General features: G+C 38.5%; 1 protein-coding gene across 6 annotated transcripts in view; it reads left to right on the top strand.

Annotated features, from left to right (window-relative positions):
• Positions 1–24,845, top strand: part of TMEM131L (transmembrane 131 like) — an 82,640-nt gene that overhangs the window by 31,975 nt on the left and 25,820 nt on the right. For 4 of the 6 annotated variants that reach the window (XM_062573847.1, XM_062573845.1, XM_062573846.1 and 1 more), the window contains exons 4-16: positions 3,959–4,030; positions 4,990–5,113; positions 6,177–6,293; positions 8,205–8,315; positions 14,796–14,873; positions 16,664–16,817; positions 19,090–19,148; positions 19,475–19,583; positions 20,584–20,689; positions 21,369–21,522; positions 22,169–22,339; positions 22,637–22,706; positions 24,707–24,824. In XM_062573847.1, coding sequence (XP_062429831.1) covers positions 3,959–4,030; positions 4,990–5,113; positions 6,177–6,293; positions 8,205–8,315; positions 14,796–14,873; positions 16,664–16,817; positions 19,090–19,148; positions 19,475–19,583; positions 20,584–20,689; positions 21,369–21,522; positions 22,169–22,339; positions 22,637–22,706; positions 24,707–24,824 — 1,443 coding nt within the window. Of the gene's footprint in view, positions 1–3,958; positions 4,031–4,989; positions 5,114–6,176; positions 6,294–8,204; positions 8,316–14,795; positions 14,874–16,214; positions 16,344–16,663; positions 16,818–19,089; positions 19,149–19,474; positions 19,584–20,583; positions 20,690–21,368; positions 21,523–22,168; positions 22,340–22,636; positions 22,707–24,706; positions 24,825–24,845 lie in introns of those variants that run through there. The other 2 variants (XM_062573848.1, XM_062573849.1) reach the window with 2 other exon arrangements.

The following is a 24,845-nucleotide window of genomic DNA, read 5'->3' as shown; positions in this document are numbered from 1 at the left end:
CACCCCCCACCCCCAACTCACCTGCTCCCACACCCCTTTTTGGGTGCTCCACATCCACCTTTCTCCATTACAAACGCCCCTGGTGCTGGGAGCTGTGTGTTGTATATGTGCCCCTCTCCGCTGGGCATGGGCCGAGTACTTCCTGGGAATCTGGACGATGAACCTCCTTGTGCAGGAGCACGTCCTGTGCGTCTCCTCCTTCCCTAAAGAGAGTGTCCCCTCCGCTTTCCCTCATGCCCTGGATGCTCTGTGTGACTCTGTCCATTGCTCCCTCCCTTCCTTGCCTCCTCACCCTTTCAGTTGCTGCTTCTCTCTCTTTCTGGCGATGGATGATTCAGGGTGTCAGCTGGTGAAACCGCACAGGGAGGATGGGCTAGCTGAGGGGAATGGCCATTGAATTGTTAGGCTGGAGAGTGATAATGGGGCAAACTGGTCCTGTGATACAAAGACAACTGCAAACCTACTGAAGCTCTTTAGCATTCAAAGTAGTTGCCAGGAACACCCTTCCCCTCTTCAGTTTCTTTCTTCCGTTTCCCTCCAGTTCTGTTCACTCATGCCTGAAAACGTTCTCGGAAATTTTAGAGTTGAGCTGCAGTGTCACAAGTTACATCTCAGAAGCTAGTCAGTCTGAAAAACAGAGAAGTGCAATTGAGTGTGGAGCCTGGCTTTGTTAAACCAAATACTTAATGCGGTGTTAGCTAATTTGAAGAGTGTATTGAAGAGCACTGAGTAGATGGAAACTGAGTCTTTTGGTTATGGAGAGGGCTACTTCTCCATATTCGTTGTTTCCAGACTTACATTCTTATGCTGAAATTTGCATCTTTCCCAAGCCTGTTGTGTTCTCATGAAAGGTCCTGTGAACTTTTTTGGGCAGGTAGCCCGTAGCCAGATGAGAAAATTTTGGCATCATTTGAGGTGAATCCATAAGTGAGATAAAGTTCTAAAAAAAAAAAAAAAAAAAAAAAAAAGAAAGAAAAAAAGAGTTTTATTTAAAGAGTGACTTCCACTTTTAATTGTCTTTGAAATTTATTTCCCTGCTAGATTGCCAGCAGAGATCTGCATTTATTGACATATGTTTGAAAAGTAGGGATCGTAGAATCAGTAAGGCTGGAAGGGACCTCTGGAGATCATCTAGCCCAACCTCCCTGCTCAGCAGGGTCACCTAGAAAATGTTAGACAGGGTTGCATCCAGGTGGGCCTTGACTATCTCCAGAGAAGGAGACTCCACCACCTCTCTGGGCAACCTGGTCCAGGGCTCCATCACTCTCACAGGGAAGAAATTCCCCCTCGACTTGCTGTAACGTATTGAATAATTACACTTCTGATGGAGTCCCTTTCCCCTTACAGTAGTGGGCTGTAAAAAGCAAGCTGGTTGTTGGAGTACATTGGTCAGAATGGCCTCTACCTATTCTTGCTGCTCCAACCTGTTGTCTTCTCCTTTGGGCGGGGGTTGGGATTGAAATCAGAGAAGTGGCAGATTTCCCCTTTCACTAGTCCTGCTGTTGAATAAACTCCCCTGGAATTATTTTTTGGCGCTGCTTCTGGGCCGCTGATAAGCGGTGCAGACGCCCTGGAGCTGGCCACTGGGCCGGTTGCGAGCGCAGCGCCGTAGGAATGCGGCTGTTCTGCTTTCGGGGCCAGATCGGGGCTTGGAGCAGTTTGGCAGAGCTGAACGTCTTGTAACCGCGGTGCCAGCACTGGGGCTGCTGAGGAGCCGGGTGCGGAGACGCCCGGTAGCTCTGCGCGGGAGCCTCACTCTTCCTTGAGAGGAGGAGATGCTCTACCCGGTGGGAGCTGAGCTGTTTCCTGCAGTGCCAATATGAATTGGAGGCGAGATTGCGTCCAGTAGTGCTCTCAGCTTTCCTGAAAGAAATTACCTCTGCGTAATTCTGCAGGAGGCAGCTTGGAGCCTGCAAATTTTGTTAGCTGTGGCCTAGCAGCCGTCCCGGGCCCAGGCTGCCCTCTCCAGAAGGAAAGGGATGTCAGCACTGGGATCCCTGCTGCGAGTCTTGCAGGGCTTTCCCCCCTCTCTAAATAGTGCAAGGTCGACTGTGATTTTTAAAGTAAACTGTGATTGAACAGTAATATAGTGCATTAAGAACCAGAGCTGCAGCACATCCTTCTTCTCTCTAGCTCAGTGAAATGCATCCATAGCTGTGTTTGCACCGAACATGTTGGGTACGTATCGCAGAGAGCGAGAGTTTAGAGGAGAAGTGCTGATGCTGCCAAAAAGCCCCACAAGAGAAATGAGCTTGGAGTGCTGCTGCCAAATCAAAGAATTGGCACTGAGGAGCACTCAGCTTCTTGCTTTGCTTAGCAAAGGTTTTTCAGATGAGAAAATGTATTTCAGCAGTGCCTGTTAGGGTAGCAGAAATTTGAGAAAAGCAGTGATGGGGTTCAAGGTGATACTGTAGTTCTTTTGTCACTGCCTGAATTCTTATTCTGTATATGTATTTTATTCTATGTGTGTGTATATAATAAAAGGATTAAAAAACCCTTAAGAAATGTACCTTCCCCCAAATGTCTGTGCCTTTTATTACAGCAGTAATTGTGATTTAACTGTTTACAACAGTAGTGGTCAGACTTTCCTGCTGGGTACCTTTCTGAGGATGACTTTTGGAGAGGCAGAGTGTGCTAGTTGCTGTGGTGTTTCTGAAGTGGTGGCTGGGGCAGAAACAAGGCGGTTGGAAGGAGACTGTCATCTGCACAGACTTTATAGTTTTGTATCACCTGTTCATTTGTTACATTTTTAGTGCCCCCCCCCCCCCCAGACGTGCTACCTGAATATATTCCATTTCTCCTGCTACAGTTGGAGGAGAGCTTACTCTCAAGTATGAGAAATGTTGTCATACAGGTTGTGGATTTTCATAATAACCATACTGTTTTTTTTTTTTTTTTTTATTTACTGATTTGGAATGTAATAACAGAATTATGTAGGTACTTTAAAGGTGTGATGTTTTTAAATTGGGGACCAGTTTACTGTGCTTCCACATGCTATGTGAAGCAACTGGATATCTACTGAGACCACAATCCTTCCCTCCCATCTCAGACTTATCCTTGCGAGGATGCTCATTAGCATCACCCAGTAGAGATGAAACTGGTTCTGGCTGTGGAACTCAGACTGCGGCTGGGGAAGATTTTGGCAGTACAGTTGGCACAGCGTATGTGGCTCCAGTGAGCAAGTGCTGGGCTTGTTTTTACCACTATGGTTGTTCAGACTTGTGAAGAACAAGTTTTAACTAAGAAAGTAGTAAAGATATCCTGGGATTTCTTTCTACACTACAGGGCATCAACTCATGTTGAAGTAAGCTAAAAATGTGTTAGAAATGATGGGAACTTTATTGCAGATTTTCCTTGGGCAAAAGAAAGACGATGATGTATACATTTTCATGTTATTTCTTACTCTTTTGCATATAAGAAATGAATTGGCTTTTGTATTAAAGCCGTAGTTAGACAAGCACTTCTTTTGATGTCAGCATTTGCACAAGCTGTCTTGATTCCCATACCTGTGCGCCTCTCAGTTGTGCCAGTACAACTGCTCGTGTGAAGGTTGGATGGGCTGGACTGGGGACTTGATTCATACTGGCACAACTCTTCCCCCCCCCCGGAATCTTTTAAATTGTTTCCCCACCGTTGTTCACTGCACAGCTGCAGAAACAGTTGTGCCAATATGACTGAGGGTGTATGAGCAAAGAAGGGGAGTCGTTCAGGCATTTTGAGAATGAAATGCTTATCAAACTACACTTTATTAGCATGAGTTTTCTCGTATGTGCTGCTGTACAGAAAACTTCTTAAAGGGTTAAGTCTTATGGCAGAAAGAAGAATGTTTTAAAAAGATTTGGAAATCAAGTGTGGTTAGACTATGAAGAACAAAATAAAAAGATGAGTTATAAGTTGTGGCTGTGTACAGCATGACATCCACTAAATGTTAACTGTGGCTTGCTTTCCTTTTTTTCAGCTTCTCAACGAAGATGCCTCCAAATGGGAAGGCCTTACATTTTCACCCTTCAGTTCTGCATTTTGGAATGCAGTGAGTATCTTACATTATTGTTATTTCAGTTAATAACAAGTGGGGAGGAGCAACGACACTGGGCTTTGTTTGGGTGAAGAGCATTAGCTCAGGTCATTTTATCCTCTGATAGAACAAGAAATGGTATTTGACACAGAGTTGGCATTATGCTTCTTGCCTTGCAGGACTTGGAAGTAAAGTGAAAATCAGCATAGTTCTATTAAAAAAAGAAAAAGGGAATTGGGAGCCATAACAGCTTCTAGGTAGATGCTGAACAGAACAATCCTTTTAGGTGAATCTGCATAGGTGTCAAATCAGTTTTTCATCCTGGTTGTCCATTTCTTGGTTAGTTGTCTTTATAGAAGAGAGGGAACTTGTTGCTTCCTTTAATTTCTTCTGAAAAAAAAATCCAGAAAAATCCCAGATGGATATACTGGTAGAATACTTAAGATTTTTGAGGTCTTCTCTAAAAAAAACTTTTCAGATTAATTTTTAATGATAATCAGTTTTTGTTCCATTAATAATCAGAAAGGAAGCATGGACCCCTTGTGAGTTGAAGGAATGTTCCCAAGGCTGAACATATAAGAATGAACTTACAGTGAACATATAGGCTGCTGGTTTTTAAGACGTATTAGCCAAAATGTAAGCCTTGAGAGAATCGTTGCATTAACTGACAAAACAAGTCTTTGAACTTTTTTTTCTTCAAGAAATTGTGCCTAGTATGGGTTGGTTTTTTTTCATAAAAATCCTAGTGGCCGAAGTGGGTTGTGGCTGGGCGCAACTCTGATATCCCAATGTTTCTTACTTGCCTTTGTATGTTAAGGGCAAAATTTTTGTGCTATATTTCTAAAAAAAAAAAAAAAAAAATAGTTTCAACTGGCAAATTTTTGCATATCAGCACATTCTAGTGTGATTTGTGTTTCTTGCTTTTTGTATATTGCCTGGGCTTATAAATAATATCTCTTTTTTTCCCCTTCTAGGTTACTGGGGCTACCTAGAGCTAAAATGCTGCATGCCTATAACCCTAGTAGAGATAGAGAAGTTATAGTGAATTCAGTGTTTACAGCTACTAGACAGTTTCATGTGTCTCCTGTTCGTAGCAGGGTGAGTGTTGATGTACTTTTGGAAACTATGCAATGGCCAAGTGCCAAACTTTCATGCTTTCTTTGGCCTAAAGTTTTCATTCTGTGTTCTCTGTTCATGCTTTTTCTTAGGACCTCCAACTTTTTCTTCTTTCTGTTTCTGATAGTGCTTTTTTGTTCACTTTTGCTTAGATGAGGGAGCAGACATCCAAATTCTACAGTAAGAAATATATTTTACGATAATTCAGAAAGAATTCTTCAGTGTTAAATAGGCTGTTTAAATCTTGCTGTTGTATGCAGCATTATGCAGCCATTCACAGGCATGTGGGTGTTCACAGCCTTGAATTTTCAGTCTTTTCAACAGTCTTGCATATTCCTCATAAAAAAAATTACAGTAGAATGTTTTTATGCATTTTGTATTGCAATTATGAACATGATTTCCGTATTATCTGAGACAATTGTTATACTTCATAAAAAAAATCAGAATTAAAACAATGTAATGCATGTTAAGAATGAGTCGCTGTCATCTCAGTTTGATGAAGCACAGACTTTACCCTCTGCTGATATGCAAAAGGTTTTTTACATGCTTTTATTTGATTTGTATTTTTACTATGGCCAGATAGGTGGTATTATTCAGAAGTAAACTTGGTCATGTTTTCTGGTTTAGACAGACCTATCTAATTATTGGTTGTTTTGCCCAAGTTTGCCTTTGACTCATTTGACTATATGTGACAGAGGTGATTGATTTCCTTTGTAGGCATCTATATGCAGAGAAGTGTTTTATCAGATGTAGGGGCTGTTGATGTTGTGCAATGTATAAAAGGGAGTCTTGACTGACTAGGCCTGAGCTAGCCTAGAAACTCCAAATGCAATGCAGCACTGTGCTGAATCTGCTCAGTTCTTCTCAATAATGAATGCTGAAAATTATGGTCAGGTGAAACTTTCAAGGACTGAGGGACTCACTGACTACCAGTGAGATCTATAGATACAGATATACATGTGGAAATGTCTGTTGAGCCATACTGCTGAGCAATAGGTATTATGATTATCTACACTGAACAAGAAGCTCTGTGTGGTCTCCATAGGTGATTCCAGCGATGGGAAAAATTTCTTTCAGAGTGCTCTTTCTGCCAACAGAAGAAGGCAATATTGAAAGTTCATTATTTATAAATACCTCATCTCACGGAGTAGTTTCATATCAGGTAACTTAATTTGACTGAGTTTTGAATTTACTTGTGTCTTAAAAAGCAATTCTCCTGCATTCTGAACTTAGAAACTTGAACTTTTTAAAATTATTGCATTCCCAATACAAATCAGGTAAATGGGGTAATGTTTACTGTTCAAAGCCTTTTTCAGATCTCCTTAATCTCTTAATCCATCATATATGTACATGATTACTGCTACTACTGTTAGTGGGGTTACTTGCAATAGTAAAAATAAGTTTATTTGTATGTGTGTACTTGCAAGATCATGGTCTTGTCACTAATAGTTGATTCTCCATCATACTGGGGCCTAGAATGTGCTGTGCTGGAATGTAGTTGTCACAGAAAATATGTAGGAAATCTTTTAGACTCTCTTCAGCCACTGTTCAGCAGGTTTAGGTCCTTAAAATATGAAAGGAGGAGAAATATTTCATATGTTGAAGCCCCCTCTTACCTGATTAACTGGGGAATATGAGCAAATTTTAAGGATTTTATTGTTACTTATAAGGGGTATTATGTATTTTAAATTCTTTACATTTATTTAATTTGTTAAAAATCTAAATTCAGTCATTTTAAAACAGTGCCAGCTTTGATCCACCATCCACCTATTCCATCCCCACACTTGGATATTGTGCTGGAAAATAAAGCCCCTTTAAAATAGATAGCATAGATCAATTCAGTCAAAATGCAAGTGTTGCCAATGTCTGGCACTTGTTGGGGGTAAGCCCAAATTTGGTGGGAGTCCTACAGCAAAGATGAAGGAACAGTACATTGTAGAGTGATCAACCTTCTTTTCTTTTGCGTCTATCCTCTCTCTTTGCTTTAATTCCTGACCCCTTGTTCTATTACTCGGTCAGCTCAGCCAGGGCCTTTTGAGACCAAGCTGCAGCGAAGCAGTTGTTAGTGTCACCAAAATATCAATTTGTCTCCTGTTGGAGTGCTGCTAAAATCAATAATATACTGTTTTTCACAGTTTAACAGGACAGTTTCACCAGCCATCTATAATAGAGAAAGAAAGCAACTGTCTGCGATTTCAACTTACTTTAGGTTCACAGTGTCAGAATTGGGTATAACTTTAGTGGTTGATGCACAGTTAGTGTTCTTGAGAGCACAAAAGCCGTGAAACATTTTTGATGTTTCTAATGCATTAATATGTCTAAGAGTATATATGCAAGATTCATCCAGATGGAGAGGAGGTACCATCATAGTAAAATGTATTTTGTAAATGTCTCCTTAAAAAAAAAAAAAAAGCATATTCCTTTTGTTCTGATTTTTTTTCCGTATTCCTAGTCCCTAATCTTCAATGAGCGTAGAATACATTGTATTCTCTAATTAAAAATGCAGGATTTTTTTTCCTATCTAAAAATAATTTAAGATTTCTTTGCATGCCCATAAGTGAAAACCCCAAAGGATTTTCCTTTTGAAAGAAAAAAATCATTGGAGGTTATCTATTATCTCATTGTCATAAACTGGTCTTGGCAGAATGGAATGTGAATGTAGTATTAAAAAAAAAAGGTCAAACTAAGGAAAATTCAAATTAAGGTTAAATTATGGATTATTGCTAAATTCCTAGATTGCTAATATTTTTTATGTCCAGATATTTGTATTGTAATTGTCCGATGAATAGTAAAAGTGTTTTGATATATTCTGTTTTGAGATAACCTGATGCTCTACTAATGAGCATTTTTCTTTTATAATAGTACCTGACACTAAAGTACCATTTGGGTGTATAATTAATTTCTACCACGCAAACTCCTTTTTCTGAAGTATCTTAGTTTTAACACTGTAATATACATAATATAGCCAGTATCCAGTCTATTTTTTAGAGTTCTTATTAGCAAAACAGCTTTGTATGTTACTGTAATAACTAAAATACTAGATGTTGATATAATGGATTTTTTTACACAACAGGTTTTTGGAACAGGAACTTTAGATTCTTCTGGAGAAGACTTCAGAGTGCAGCTAGCAAATGCCTATTTACTGCTTCCACAAATTCAAAACATCCAGACTTCGCAAACACTGGTACAGTATACATTTCAAATAGAAATAAAGCATTAATTTACTGGGACATAAAAGATTTTTGTTCTCTGGTTGCTGGGATGCAAAGAATGTTAACAAAAAGTCCAAGTACCTGTAACTGCAGGAGTGAGGTTACAAGGCACAGGGATATTGTGATGAGCTAGTGTTCTGGTTTTATGAGACAAAATCTTTGGCGTTTAAACTATTCCCACTTGTTCCTGTTTGTGCTTCTGTGGTGTGCTGTCCTCTCAGTTGTGCTGATAAAACTATTTGTGAGGGCCTGCTGTGAACCAGATTGGAAAACTGGTCTGTCTTTAAAAAAAAAAAAAAAAAAAAAAAAAAAAAAAAAGCCCAATTCTGTGTTATGGGTTTTTTGTTTTTGTAGGGTTTTTATGTTGTTTTGTATTTTTTTTTTTTTAACCTCAGATTTGTTCCCCATGCTTGTTCACGATGGGGCCGCACGGTTTTCCACATCGTTAAAAGGCATGGTGTGCTGTGCGGATGAGAACAAGACCTGGGAGTCGGGCTGGCATATCCCCTTCTGGCAGTGTCAGTGCTGAAGATATCAGCTTCGCTTACCTCGGCTTCACTTAGGCAGGGAACTGAAGAATGCTGCAAGATAGGTTTACAAGGCATAATGATTTCAAATGAAAGAGAAGCTACAACAATTTCTGTGATTTAGTTGCAATTATGGGCGTTTTCATAGTCATGCAGGCCATGCAGAATAATCTATTAACTTCCATGTTGCTTTTCATACATAAGAAGTTTAGTATTGTAAATGGATTTTTTTCCCCCAAAAACATACTTGGAATATTTTAGCGCATATGGAATTTAATCTTCAACTTACACACAACCTGCATTAGGTGCCTTCTTCTTGATGTCGCCTTCTGTTTGTTCTGCCGCTGAGGGACTCTCTCCTCAGATCTTATTTTTCGGTCTCTGCTCTCTGTTGTTTAGGTCAGTCTTACCTTTCCCCAGGGTAAGGCATGATTTCCTCATCTTTCCTTTTTTTCTCCCTGAACCAATCTCTTTCCTGTACATATCCAAGGGTGCTTCTTGCTTGTGGCTGCACACAGACAGAATCTTATGAAGGAACCCAGAATCTTTAGGTTTAGTAATTTGTTAATGATGGAGGTAGAACTGAGGGGTTTTTGTAAGATGTTATGAAATGTCTCTGTGGCTTCACTTCCAGTTTAATGGCCTTTCTTCAGATACTTTCTGAAGTTTGGAGGCAGATGCTGTTGCTTCTCCTTATTTCCCTCTGAATTCCTGAGTAGAGAGGTTTTGGGGAGCGTCTGACATTTTCCTTTCTGTATAATGAGGAACATTTTCCTCTGCTTTATTGCTCTAGAGTACAAGCTTGAGGTCATGTTTGGCAGTACAGAGTGGTACCACCTGGCAGCAATCTTGCCTCAGTATGTGAGTTGTGAGAGAGCGTTGACTCAGTTCTTCTAGCTCTGGGTGTAATTATTGTGTGCCTGGTTATAATTGGGGAATTACCCTTCGGTTCACTGAACATTATGGAATTGGGCAGAAATAAAGAAACAGTGGGACAGGTTCTGCAACTATCTGTTGAAGATGGTAGGCAAGATCCAAATTCTGAAGAGAAGCTTACAGCTTGAGTTTAGATCTCTTTTAGAATAACTTTGCTTTGCAGATAGGTGTCCTCTGCAGAAGCTGGTCTCTTAATTTACCCTATTTATAGTCTAATCCAGATCCCATAGAAATTGGTGGTATTCTTTCCATTGATTCCAAGGGGATAAGTGGAGCAATGGGACTTTATTCTCCCTGTGGGTATTTACGGTCATTAATAGTCACCCATGTCTTGTCTGGTTTATAGCTTAAGCTCAGAAGCTGTGGAAGGAAAAGGCCTATAAAGTTTCTGTGAGTGACTACACACATGAAAACGTATGGTTACATAAATATTGAAGAAGCAATAGAGATTTGTAGTAACAAAACAAAAAAAAACATTTAAACCAAATAGTCACACCTACTTAACTGCACATGGGTTTCTTCCTGTTTATTTTTCACTGAAGTAAAACACTTGTGTAAGTTTAGGATAGCATAAGCATTGTTTGCACATCCCTTGTCTTCTTGGGGTGGATGAGTTGTAGTCTTGGACGATAGTCTCACAGGCTGAAGATATCCTAGTATTTGAAGTCTCCTGACACTACCTGGAAACCTGTGAGAAAGCTCAGTGGGAGCTGCATGATGTCTCTCTTTCTCCGTTATCTCTGGCTTTAAAGGTGTTTGTGTTTACATTGATAGTACTGAAAGTGGCATCCTTGATCAATGAGGCCAGAAAGGTAACAAGCTCATTTAATCTGGATATGGGGATAATAGAATGGCTTCTCAGAACTGCTGGATGCCTTGTTACCATTGCTCTTAACACTTTTTCTTACTCCTCTGATGGCTGGAACCTACCTCTGATTTCAGGTGTGGATTTCTTTGTGGCCAGCTGATATTTGTTTGCTGTGATAAACATTCACTTTAAATAATTCTTCTTGCTTCTGATGCTTACACCCAGACGGTATTTGTAGGTGGCACTTCATCTTTCAGCTTTTTCTTTGCCAAATGAAACAATCTGTGCTCCGTAATACCTTTGTACGGGATAGGCTCTCCATTTTTTTAACCAACTTGACGACCCTTTTCTGCAGTTCTTCCAATCAGTAACAATTTCTTTTCAAGGTGAGTGGCCAGAATTGTACATAGGGCTGTAGATGAAATTTTGCATCTACAGTAGTATTTCCGTTGAAAATATGATACGTTACAGGTTTGTGTCTGTAATTTTTTGGGAAAGTGAACTTTAATGTGGCATTGAGTTTGTGGGTTTTAGTTGTTCTTTAATCATCACAGATGGCCAGATCTTTCATTTCTTCCACCATTCCCCTCCCCCCCTTTTTTTTGGCAGAATCTTGTGATTAGTTAAAGAAGAAAAGAAAACTGTTGCCTTTACTAATGTTGAATTTCACCTTTTTCTATTATGCTGTTTTTCAAAGTTTCAGCTTCTGAAGGATTTGGAACCAGTAGACTGGCTTTAGTCCTGCATCCCAAAATTCTTGGGATCTGGGCTCACTAATTATGAAGACTGTGTCCAACCTCATCAATTCATAGTATGTCCACATGGCCATTCAGCAGAAGGTAGTTACTACTAAGCAGTAGCAGATGGTGGAGCCCATTTAGGTCATCTTTGTTTATCCAGCTTCTGGCTATAGTCTTTGCTCCAGTTGCCTGGTTTTTGGCATTGTGTAGTATTTGCATGGCACTTATAGGGCAGTTATATAAATGCCTCATTGTGTTCAAAGTGTGGTACAAACATGCAGGAAATGTCTATGGTGCAGCAAGCTGCAGGGAGGGATGTCTTATCATAGGCGACACAGACATCGCTTTGCTGACTTCCCAGATGAGTTCGGAGTTTATGAACCAATAGCATGGGCAATATTGCAAGGACTGCCAGGAACCCAACACTCCTTAAATTAGGTTTTATGAAGGTGAACAGACGATCAGAAAGGCAAATGTGTGCTAAGTGTGTTGTTTGGGTGTGGAGAAGGAATGTATTAACAGTGGCGTTCTTCTGGTGTGCCATCGTGATAACTGCCTGCAAAAAACTGATGAAGCTTTGCTGAATCATTGTTACAGGAATAGTTTATAACACTGCTTTGGTGACAACAGAGTGGAAATAGCTCTTTAGGGCTAGGGATTGTCCTGGAAGGAAACTTTGAAGTACCATCCTTCAGGTGGAAAAGGAGACCTCTTCAATGTTTTTTTCTTTTTGAACTACAGTATAGCCAAGCTCCAGGAAGCAGTTTGGACTTTACTGTCCTGGTAATGCAGAAGTGTCTCGATGAAAATCTTGAGTCATGTCTGGCTGACAGGGTATCTAGGACAGAATAAAGTGTTCTCTCCCTAAAAGTGGCCCCAGTTCTACAGTCAATTTTGGGATTGTTGAACTGGCCTGTGCCAGCAGTCCAGTTATGGTCTGTTGGAATGGATGAAATATTTCATAGGCAGTTGCCTATTGTTGTCTCCCAACTAGAATCCTAGACTTTCTCTTGGAGACTGGAGCTGCTGGCACATCAATCAGATCGGTCAATTTTCTTTTTTTTTTTTTTTTTTTTTTTTTAAAAACCCTTTCTTTAAGGGGGCCTCTGTGTCTATCTGGTAGAAGCCACACAAATGGAGTTCTTACCAATCTTGATAAGTATTTTTATTTCAATATTAAAAAAAAAAAAAATCGGAGTTCTCTATTCAAGTCGTGTAGAGATTGTGGGTGCTCTGTGTGTGTGTATGTGTACATGTGCATTTATGGGTATATGCATATATGAATAAGATAAAATACAGGCACCACATAACCTTCTGGTGACTGAAGGAGTAGCCGTGGTTGCATTATTATGCAGTGCTCTTTTCCACTTTTCCCTTATATTGTGCCTCTCCCCTTTCAACTCGCCTCTGATGCAAACATACTCTGAATAATTCAACACTTCTCTGATTCATACACAGTAATATTTACAGTGCAAATGGAATGCTTTCACCATTGAGAAATGTAGACATGGTCGTCGTGGGTTTGTTTTCTTGGAAATTCTGCTTTGGATATTGTTTTTTTCCTAAGATTCTTTATCTTCTTCTCTTTGTAGTTATACTATCCCACCAATGTTTTAAGATGGTAGGCATGACAATTATGCAGCTATTGTCTGCCTTAGATAAATGAAAACACTTTTTCTTTTCTGAAGATATCTTTACAGAGATGAAAAAAAATTCCCAATAGGAAGCAGGTTAACATTACGCATAAATACATCCAAATAAGATGTTTTCCTCTGTTGTGTGTGTTTTCTTAGCAGCTTCACCCTTTAAGGGAACAGAACAGTTTCTCATGTACATGTGCCTCAGGTCAAGGAAAGGAGTTCAAACAAAACTCTGGAAAGACATGATTTAGCTAAACATTTATGGGAGTGGATTTCTTAAACTAATTTAAGCTACCATAGCATTAAATGAAGGCTAACGACTCCTTATTTATGACAGTGAAAACCATGGATTTCTCCCATGGAACATGGACAAAGGAGGTTTATCTGACCAAATAAGTAACCCCAAAAATTGCTCTTTATTAAATTTAAGTGCCTTGTTAAATCCCATTATCCCATGACCGTGGAGAGTTAATAAATGATGCATGTTTTGGGGGCAGATTTTTTCTGCTTTCAAACTTTGATGAGGACAAAAGAATTTGCAAAAAGAAATGAGCTGGTTGGGGTGCATATTCCCCCCCAAGCTGTGCTGGAGAAAGAAATGCATGTTTTTAAGGTGCCATTAATAATCGTTGCAGTGGTTAGATCGCCCTCTTGTGTGAATCCTCAGCCCTTCTGGTGTGAACTCCTATTGAATTCAGACTGCAGAACAAATGTTGGCTCTCTTTTAGCTGTACTGTTACAACTGCACCTCATGGTATAAATGAAATGTCATGCATATGGTAAATCTAATGTATTCTCAAATGTCCCCTATCTCCCTTTATGAATAAGAGAAGGCATCCAGTGCTTTGTACAAAAATTTATGACAACGAATGGAGATACAGAGTAGGTTTTCAGACTCCTCCTTCACCATTTTGCTTTCCAGTATCAAGTTCTTTAAATTCTCAGGGTACAGTAAGTTGCATTGACATCTTCAGAAGCTTGCACCCGCAGATGCCCTGTTCGGATTTAGTTTAGCCATCAGAAGAGAAACTGAGTAGAGTTCCATGTCGGTCCCCAAATCATCGTGTAATTTAGGTATAGTTAAGGTGCTGATAAAGAGAATCACAGAACTCTTATTGTGGAAGTTTTTATTTAGAATCAGGACAGGCTGTCTGAGCTGTTTGCAGAATTAACTTGGTGTTCCAGATTTCCAAATAGCTGTCACCAGTTATACTTGGCTTTGTCACTGCTGTTGCCTCATTAGATTTATGAATGTTTTACAAGCTGGCGCAGTCAATACTTCTTTTTTTTTTCCCCTTTCCAATCAATAAAAAGGTGAAACAAGTATTTTGTCTGTCCATTTTGGTGTGAAACCTGCGTATCAATCAATGTCCAAAAAATATTACTACAATTTTGGCTTAGTGACTGTATTTCAGAATACAATCAGCAAAGAAAATGTACAGAAAACAAGGAAGAAAGTGTTTATATAATACAAAAAGGCCCTGTTGGATACAGTTTATTGACGTATGAAAATTTATAAGGATTGCTCATCTTGATGTCATACAAATATTTAATAATTGTGTAGTAATAGCTTGATAAGTAAGTATTTAATGATGGAGTTTCTTTCTGAGAATTGGAGGCTGATTGCTGAGCTACTGTATAGAGTAATTGTATTTATTTTTAAAAATTTCCTTACATTGTTGTAGCATGCATATATGGAAACAATCTTACTATCTTTATAAATTGTGATGTGTGAGTCAGATTTATATAACATCGGTTGAAGCAATCTCCTTGACATTGTCTTCACTTTTCTCTCTAATAGGCAGAAACTATGAATGCCAGTCTCTTACGTGTTCGTCTTGAATGCAGTTTACCTAACAATGCATATCAGCAAGTAAAGGTATGTTTTATTATTGTATTATATATATTTAAGACTTTTAATCTAAGTTTAAAGAGGCATTTTACAGGGTTTTGGAAATTTTAGCAGGCATTAAAAATGTCCCTGTTTAAAGGGGAGCTGTGCTATGATATCACAGAGAAGGAAAGAGGAAAAAAAAACCCTTTCTCTACCCTTCCCCAAAATGGCTTTAAGCATTTTCATATGCGTTACATTACATGTGTAGAGTATAAAAGGCATTATACCTATGTAATTTCCATTCTCCAGAAATGTTTTCATAAGTTTTTGGTAGTTTGGTACAAAAGAGCAATCAGAAGACAGTCTGCAACCTAGACCACCTAGGCTGTGTTTTCGAGCAGCAAGCAAATTGTCTTGCTGAAAAGCTCTCCAGCAAAGGTTTGGGCATTTAGGACTACTTCTCCTACCACCAGGTAGTACAATCAAAAAGACTTTAAATATGTTTACATAGTGAATAAGTATTAGTTCCCAGCGCTGTTGATCCTTGATCAGGTATTTTGTTGGATCAGATGTGCAGGCCCTGAATTGTGGTCTGCAGCACTGTTCTTTTACCAAATATGATTGAACCAAGAGTCTATAGCTATTTTTCTGTATGCCATACACGGCAGTGGTGCTGTGCTCTGTTTTATTGCTATGTTTGATTCTCGTGTTGCATAGTAAATAAACATAGGCTTGAGATGCACCGGGAAGTTTAAGATTGCATCTAATACAGCTGCCTGTTCTTTGATATGAGCTTCCTAAAAGCATATTACCCCTATACTTGTGTTGCTGCAGCGGCTTCCTCTGTGCTTCTAGCTGTTTGTTCAAGTACTGATGGTTTCATTGATGCTATGTGAGTTAATTGGCATCCAGTTCTGTGAGGCACTTTCCCTCTCCTATTATACCTCACGGTGGTACTTAAGGTTAGCTGAAGGTGGTTTGCTGCCAGTTTGTTACAGCACTTAACATGCCATGTTTGGAAGTGCTCTCCTCCTCCTGCCCCTCCTGAGCAAGTTACTCCTCTTAGGAGGCCATCAGAGCCTGCGTTTAATGACCTTCATGATGTGATTCAGGACAGACTTATGTTACTAGCTGTTGAATGTCTAGTTTTGTTTTGCTCGTTGGTTTTAATTTTTTGCAAAGTGCTGTCTGTGTCTTTGTAGTTGCTAAGACCTGTCTGTCTTAACAACGGTCACTATTCAGAGTAGGAAATAAGACCCTATTTGTGTTTATCTGAAGTATTCTAGCCAGACGACAGTGTTTTCTATTAAGAATTGTACATGTATGTTTGTTTTTTTAAAATTACTTCAGTGAGAAATGGAGACAAAAAACACAGGATTTGGAAAAAATAACTATAAACAGACCAGTGAACATGAACTGTCTTCCTACCATTAAGACACATGCATCAGTCTGTTTATGGCACATTTTATTGAAGGCAGAGGATTTAACAAAGGAAACTGTTTTGCAGTCCCTGAGGTGAGACTGACTGAGGCAGTTTATAAATTTGCATTCTTTCAAGGTTCAGTGTCCTTTTAAGTTGTTTTGCCTCTTTTTTTTTTTTTTTTTTTTTTTTTTTTTTTTTTTTTTTTTTGCTGTGCTGTCTTTTCCTGCGCTGTCTTTGGTTTCTGCTGAGAATTTTAGCAGAGGTCCTAACTACTCCTGTTTATCAGCACTTCTGTGCTGAGCACCTTGTCTGCTAGATACTACCCTTGAATAGCTTCTCAAGATACCTTACTGTAATGAAATTTTCCGTTTTCCCCCCTACGCACACACTGTATCCCCTTGTTTCACTCCAGAGCTGCTGTTTTATGTCCGATGATCCAATGCTGCTAGAAATGAGCTTAATAGTAAGAACGGAAAATGTCCAACAAGATTTTGTGGAGCACAGACAATACTTATTGGAGAATCTTTTTGTAGTTTATGTAGCAATGGAAAAAACGAAGACTTCGGGTAAGTCCTAAATATGACTGTTAATTGTAATAGAAATTGGTTTGATACACACTTCATAATCTGATGTTCTAAATTGATTCAACTTCAGTGGCAAGTTCTAAGTTTTGTAAGTGAAGGAAAAGAGCAGTTTAGTTAAATGCAACTTGTCAGCCACATTTGTTTGAGAGTTGTGTAGAACCCTCCTCTTTATGAAGGTATCATTTTGTGCAGTTGTAAACTGCATCAGTTTTGTTCTTTTTCTCCCCATGCTTATACACCTGTATAAATAGAATGAAAAGATATCATGGTCCTTTGATTTCTATAGCTGTATTTCTCATTTTCCAATTTAATTAACTGTAATAGGACTAAAAAGGCAGAATGGTTTGTATAGTGCTGGTGGTTGTGGCCATTGTGGAAAAGGGAAAATAAGGTAATACAGAGGATGTGTGCATCATTTGTTTGTGTAAGCTGGAATTCCACAGGCAAAATAATCAACTCCTTACAGTTTCTTTATACTACATTTATTGGGTGAACAAATCCTTCAAATCCAAGGGATTTTAAATTATTTATAGAGCCTTGCAGTCTGTTTGGATTGCCTTTCTTTTTTCTTTTTTTCTTTTTTTTTGACTGTAGAAACATTTCTGCCAGTTGTATCTTTCTAAAGGAGGAAGAAGAAGGGACTTAAGCGTCTAGGTTAAAAAATTATTTTTAACAATGCAGACTTTGCACGGGTAAAAAGAACAGAAGAACACAATCCTTTAGTCTTTTGAGAACTTCAGTTCAAGATCTGGTCACAAAGCTGTAAATGCCGTTCCCCCGGTGCCTGTTCTGTGATGTGATATGTACGTGTGCCTGAAACTGAAGTACTCACTGTAAACCTAGTTTCCCCTGCCTGCGAGTTGCCAATAACTTGTTGTGTTAAATTGTGGAAGTATGTTTATGCTGATGCTGGTAGAGAATTGTTCGCATCTGTCGTGTCAAGGGTGTTGGCTGTAACACTTCTAATGGTTGGAGTACTAGTACATTTTATAAAGCTGTTTTCTGTTAAATACAATGCAAATTATAAATCCTGGCTGGGTTAAAGCTTGGTCGTGTAACCCTCTTGACTTGCTGTTGGTAGGAAGGTCCGTGTCTAGCTCTGTCGGTACTGGTGGTAACTTCACCATATCAAACTGTGATATTTACCTGCTTGCCTTCTGTTTGTATAATTAAATGAGAGAGAGATGTGGCATTGAGGGAAAGTGTAAGCAAGCGGAAAACAGCACTGGGTTAGTCTCTGCGTGCAGCGCGCGTGTTTGGTGCCGTGGAGTGGGGCGGCAGGCAGGCAGCTCTCCGGCTGGAAGTCTTGAAGATGAGCGTGTGCGTTAGATCTCACGTCTCTGGCGATGTGCAGCATCGGCTCACTCGGGATCAGCAGCCTTGAGCCTCCTTTTGGAAGGTGGCACCCGTGGCCTTTTCTTTCAAGCAGTTGAGCAAAGCGCGCACATGCACAGAAGCTCTGTCAAGTGGTGCCTTTCATGCTGGCCTGTATCTTGCTTTTGCTTTCTATGAACCCAAGTCTTCTCCCTCAAGGGAAACGTCGTGACCACCATGTTATGATAGAAGAAGAGCAGTAGGACAGAATGAGGCATTACTCTGATCCACTACATGTTGGTAGTGTCCTGCGAAGAGGGACGTAGCTTCACCAGAATGGCAAAGGGTGGTTACCAAAAACAGCTCTATCGCTTTATTGATGGGTGGAAGTTGTGTTAAACCCTTCAAACCTCCCACCTGCTGTTGGTCAAGCCAATAGATTACTGGAATACAGAGAGATAGGACCATTCCTGTTTTAAACCCAAAAGCTGTCAGGTACCTTATCAGGCTTCACGTGGCGGTCATCTTCCGAGACTGCTTACCGTTCTGCCGAGGCGAGCCAGGAGTTTGCGTCGGTGCGCGCGTGCACAGCGTGTTTTACTGGGCTCCCTAACGCTAATGCTGCTTCGGCCCCTAGGCTGATTGCAATCCTCCTTTCCCTTAGCTGTGCCTCCTGCCTCCATTCCTACCAGGAGTGGAGGTGCTACCTGAGGCCAAAAATCCTGTTGAGTGGTTTTCTACTCCTTTATAAAATAGTATGAGAGGATTGCCAGCCCGAAATGTGGTAATTCCTCCTTTTACAAGAGGAATTATTTTTGTTGCTATTAATATTATTACTTTTTAAAATTTACATCGTTACTGCTTCTTGTATGAGTGTCTGACAGATCAAGCATTCTTTGATTTTATTGAGCTTACCTGGATGTTCATTTTTTTTAAACAGATGGTTCTACAGTAAATGTGTATGTATTGCATTCTGGGAACAGCCTTGTACACATACAGGTAATTATGTGCTTCCTGAAGTCATATTTTTAAGATGTTGAATTTGATTAAAGAATTAGTTAGCTCAGTGGTTTACTATCTGTGAGTGGATTGTTTTTTTGCTGGTGGCAAATGTCACGCTTCTATATTTTTAAAATGTGCCCAAATATCTAACAGATCTTGTAGATTGAATAAAAATCCATGTGTTGATTTAGAAGATGTGAAAAAATTGCAGATATTGGCTTGCAAATTGGACAGTAGCATAGACATTGACAAGAGCTAATACGAGAGTTACATTAATAATTGTAGTACTGCTACATGGATCATTATATCTTGTCTTAATGCAGGATATACGACAATTGTCACTGAAAGAGACATCACATGTGGAGTTTGAGCCAGTACTGCTATCTTCTTCACCTACAAACTTTACAAAAGTTGCTTCCATTTTTTGTAGAGGTACAGTATGCATGTATTTGCAGATAATGTGATTAAATAAGTTTCGATTATTAAAGGGTAGCTTGCTTCAGCAGACAGAGACCCTGGAAAAGTGTGAAATCAACTTGTCTGGAAATTTTTTAGGAGGGTGAATTTGTGCTAATTATTTTCACCATTTCACCATGCTTCTTATGCTGATCTATAGCTCTAAGCTATACATATTTCAAGAAGGGGAAGAAAACACTAAAACTGTTAACTGATTTTAAAATTAGTGTAATTACTGAATATTCTTTTTTAACATCCTTTTATAATTTGTGGTTATTTTTCTGTTTCCAATGTATTTTCTAAAAGGCTATTGTGCTTGGGTGGTCATTTTTTTATGACATTTCTTGGCAGGATCATTGAAGAGGCTTGCCTGAGACCAGGCATGTTTGTGGAAGAGCAAAGATTAAAACTGAGGAATTCCTAACTCCAGCCTGTTTCCTGTTCTGACCACTAGACTGCAGTGCATAGACTTTAAATGTTTCTGAAACAGGCTGCTTTCACAAAGACGGTGGGACTTGTTTTCCCTAGAAAAACAGGGCAAACAAGAAGAAAGAGGAACTAAGTTGCAGGGTTTTTTCTTTTTTTCTTTTTGTTCAGAATAGTTTTTCATTTGTGAAAGGGGGCAGCATGTTCTGATAAATCAGTGCTAGCTTATGAAGCAGAAATCTGAAGCTATGCCAGAGACTACTGGTTTGGTCAGGCTGCTCTTAACAGCTGCTTTTTCTTTTCTTTTTTTCTTTTTTTTTTTTTTTAATGCAGCATTCATAAATTCTTCTTGATTCAAGGTAAATCAAGGGTCAGAACCTCTGAAAATTAAGACATGAACACTTAGGTCTGTTCTTCACCTATGTGAGAAGTGGAAGAGCAAATATTCTCCTTTATAGAATTCTTTGAAATCCCCATGTGAAAATCATTATGGATGTGTTTTTGTTCTTCTAATTGATATTTTATTCTACTTTGTCTGCTTTTTGCTCAGCTGCATCATGTGACAGTGAAAGCTCTTATGCAGATGACAAGAGGAAGAATCTATTGGAGGGCACTACAACACTAAAAGCCTGTCTTTCCTGTCCTGTGATGGAAGGGTAGGTTTAACAGTAGGGTGTTTTGTTTTGTTTTTGTTCACTGTCATTATGAAGAATACTACAGCCTCCTTGGAAAGACAAAGGTATCTTGCTTTATCACTAAACGGTTATGAGGACCGTGAGGAGGCTCCTTCCTGTTGTTGCTGTGTTGCAAAACAGACCTGGGACATTTCAAGTAATAGTTCCATACTTTGTACAGCGAGAGTTTCAAGATTGAGTAAAAGGACACATCTTAGCGGTTCACAGACATGGCGCGTAAACATTGCTTACAGTCTGTGATAAAATTTCCACCCTCCTTGCTTCCCCAACGTAGAAGCAGTGTAGTTATAGAAGAAATGTGGGGTAAACTCTTTTCTTCTTTAGACAATTTCCTTGGAACTACTATATCATAAAATAATACTGGGTAGTGCTGTACTGTAACATTTGAAAAGGGTACAGCAATTAGTTGGCTTTTTTTTTTTTTCTTACCAATTTTCTTACCATTTTTCATACCAATTTTCACTCTGTTGTATGTAAATATTCTTAAGGAAATAATTTTGTTCTTTCTCTGTAAAACTTAAAAAACAAAACAAAACAAAAACTCTTGCCCTCGTTGTGCGAGAGTTGTACCATTATCTTCTCTTGTGTGCGTTCAAGGACAGTTACAAATATATTTGTTTTATTCTGTATTTACTTACAGATATTTTGATGTAGATCCTTCTGCAGCATTATTTCATATAGAACCACATCATAATACTTCGGGTTTGTGGACCATATGGTTTACAAATAACTTTGACTTCAGCATTGAACTTAATGAAGTTTTTGTAGCTAGAGAAACGAAGAACATTTTAAAGGCAAGTTTTATTTTGTTTTCATGCAAAATTTTGTCCTTGATATAAGAACTTAGTCCTTTGACATACAGAATAGACTCTCTGAAGAACTTGCAGTTCTCAATGCTGGTTGAAATCAGTAAAAAATAAAAAAGTTGTTTGCCTTTAACTGTTAGGTCCTGAAAAGCTTAAGCTCTTAATAGGCATTATTTGCTTTCAGGCTTGCTTTTGGATTGCTGTAATAGCAACTATTTTTTTCATTTCAGTTGCTGTTACAGATGCATCAAATTATAGACCAATCCATGTTCTCAGAATTGTTGCATGTGTTTTTTTGTGTGTTATAGGATTCAGCACTTCTTCATAAGCTATATTGGAAGTTTTTAGTACATAGACAAGCTTTGAAGTTTACAAGGGAAGGCCAATAATTTACTTATACAATTGCTTAATTCAAATCAGAAAATTTGTTTATGAGTACTCACATGATATAGGGATCTAACTGGCCATTTGCATATTTGGGAGATTTGTATGTGCAGGTTGTATGGATCAGTTATGAGCATATATGAGTGTGTAATAGCAAAAATAAGTTTAAGAAGTTTACACTTTTCAAGATACCAGTTGTAGTCAAAAATATTTTACAATTTTAATTCAGTTTTCATTTGATTCTTTCTAGATTCTGAACTTTGCTGAGCCTTTGACTCTACCTCCAGGCTGCTGGAATGTATTTTCTTTAAAACTCGATGTGAAAGACACTCTAACAAATGTACTTTCCAGTATTTGTATGACCACAAATGTAGGAATGATGTTTGAAATACCTCTGCAGATTTATTCAACAGTGTCCAAGGTACTGTATTCAGCTGTGTTGAGTGGTTATTATGCACTGCAAACTAAATTGCGTCAGCTTCTTTCTTAGACTAGAAATCTGTCCCTTAGTCCTGAAGGAAAAAAATGAACACCAGACTATTGTGTGAAATTGAAACTTGAGAAATTAAACCCTCAAAGTTAAAAAGCATTGAAATTATGGTTTTGTAGACAACCTTAGTTCTCTTCCTTGACTTATCCACATAATGTGCTGAGAAATTAGAATTGGGCTGTTTTTATCGTAAAAATGATGATGATGTTGTTTTGCTTTGTTTTCCAGCAGGGAGATCTTCATTTTGAAGCCATAGCCCATTGTGATATTCAGTGTTACCTGGGAAAGTCTGATTCAGGTAGGCCAGTCCTGTGGGTTTTGTTCTTTTTGTTTATTAATTTATTTTTTTTACAGCATCTGATGGCCATTTTGTGGTATAAAATGCATTTTATATAGCAGGACTTGTAATGCAAATATTCAGATTGTTAATACAAGCACTTAATTTTGTCTTTTTAAAAACATCCACTTTCCTGAGAGTAGTACTCAGGTAAGCAGATTTGAATAACCTGTACTGAGTGCAGTAGGTCAGACTTCTAACTCCATAGTACTTACTAAGCTGTTGTTCCATCTCATAACATTGTTATGGGCTTAACAATGTTTAAGACTCTCCTAAAAGTTCTTACTGGTGGTATATTGCTCCTTTTTTTTTTTTTTTTTTCTTCTCTTATGCACATTCTCCAGAGATGTTCAGGTGGAGTGATTAAAGCTGTCCTCTACCTCAAAGAGGGCAGAGATTAGAAAATACGCAGAATGTGGACCCACATCCTGTGAAGTTTTTATCTGATGAGAAACCTGACCAACATCCTATCTTTATCCAGAGTTAAATTTAAAGGCTTCCTCTTTATCTGTTTCTCATGGTGATAATTTAGTAGATTTCTGCAAAAGAGCATTTGTCAGGCTTATAAAACAGCACTGAAATGCTTAAAGCTGTATCAGGTAAAATGGAAAGAAGTTGTGTCAGCTTTTCTGGAACTGTGGAATCTGCCCAGACACTGTAATACTGGGAGCTGTTTTAAGTACCTGGCTGGCATTTATAGAAAAACAGTGTTAGATACTATGTGGACAGGCTGCTGCCTGGAGAATATGTGATCTGACAGATAAATACAAGATGGTGCTTTTTTGTTGCTGCTCAACAAAGAATTTCAGTAGATGAGTGGTTATTGTAAGTTTTAAAAGTTTAAATGGTCTCCTGAATGTGTTTTCAAGATGATGTTTTCCTAAAATATGCTTTCTTATGAGGATATCAAGAAGGCAGTAGTAATTAGTCAAACATAAAAAGGAGGATTGAGGTGATGGATAGAAACACATAGTTAGAAGAATTACTGATACATATGCATGTTATATTAAAAGCAAATAATTAAAAAAAAAAAATAAAGAAGTATTGCCCATATAAGCAGTCCTTGTTGTTTGCTTTCTTTTCACTCTAATAATATGTACCACCAGATCTTCAAATATAGTTATTCTTCCTTCTAATTTAAGATACTAGTAATTTTTAAATAGAGAAGTCTAGTGTACATGCTTGCAAATACCAGATTGAAGAATTTGTAGCAGAAATATACCAGTCATTATTAATCTCAATTGGTTATTTTAAACATCAGGCACTGTAAAATAGAGTATGTTTGGTGCTTTCAACATTAACCACTTGTTTTCTTTCAAGAGAAATTTATTTTCCTGACTCTTTTTTGCTATGTGAAAATGCTTGAACCAATATGACACCAACTTTCTAAAAGATACTAATTTTTAGATTGAAGTAGAGCCTAGGGGTTTTAGCTTAAATAGAATTTGAGAAAATGTTTTGTGTCTGGAAAAGCAAAGCTAAAACAGAAACACCATTAATGCCCAACTATAGTATTTGTTTTGCTACCCACTGTGCTATAATATAACAATTTTATACCACTATATAGAGAGAATGCACGATACAGATATTCCACTGATATCAGTGAAAAGTTCTGTGTAAAGACTACGGACAAAGTAATGGCCTTTCAATGCTGTCCATTAGAAATAGAGTAAAAAGTTTATTAGAGCATAAAAAATGTCCACGATTCCCATACTCTTGTTTGGATGTAGAATTACTGTGGTTCTGTAGATGTTTTTTTTTTTATTGCCTATATTTGATTTGCTTAATATATGTACCCTCATACACATTGTTTTGGAAGGGGAAGGTGGTTGCATGCTCTCTTGCACGCATGTATGCTCTGTCTCTCTCTTTCTGTCTCCCCTTTCCCATATTCAGAAGTAGATTGGTGGAAGGAGCAAATGTTACCTCTGTTAAATATGAATATTCTGCTGTCATTTTAGCAAATCTACTTTGGCAGAAGAGTCTCTCGCTGGACCATTCTATGTGGGATGTGGATTCTGAGCTTGCAAGTGAACTTTTTGAAAGATGGCAAAAAATAAGACGTGGAGAAGCCTGCAGGTTTGTACAAGCCAGTACAGT

This window comes from Rhea pennata, chromosome 4 (genome assembly GCF_028389875.1).
Source record: "Rhea pennata isolate bPtePen1 chromosome 4, bPtePen1.pri, whole genome shotgun sequence".
Classification (NCBI taxonomy): domain Eukaryota; kingdom Metazoa; phylum Chordata; class Aves; order Rheiformes; family Rheidae; genus Rhea; species Rhea pennata.
Note: the sequence above shows the minus strand (reverse complement) of the source record. Positions and strands in the feature narration are given on the sequence as shown.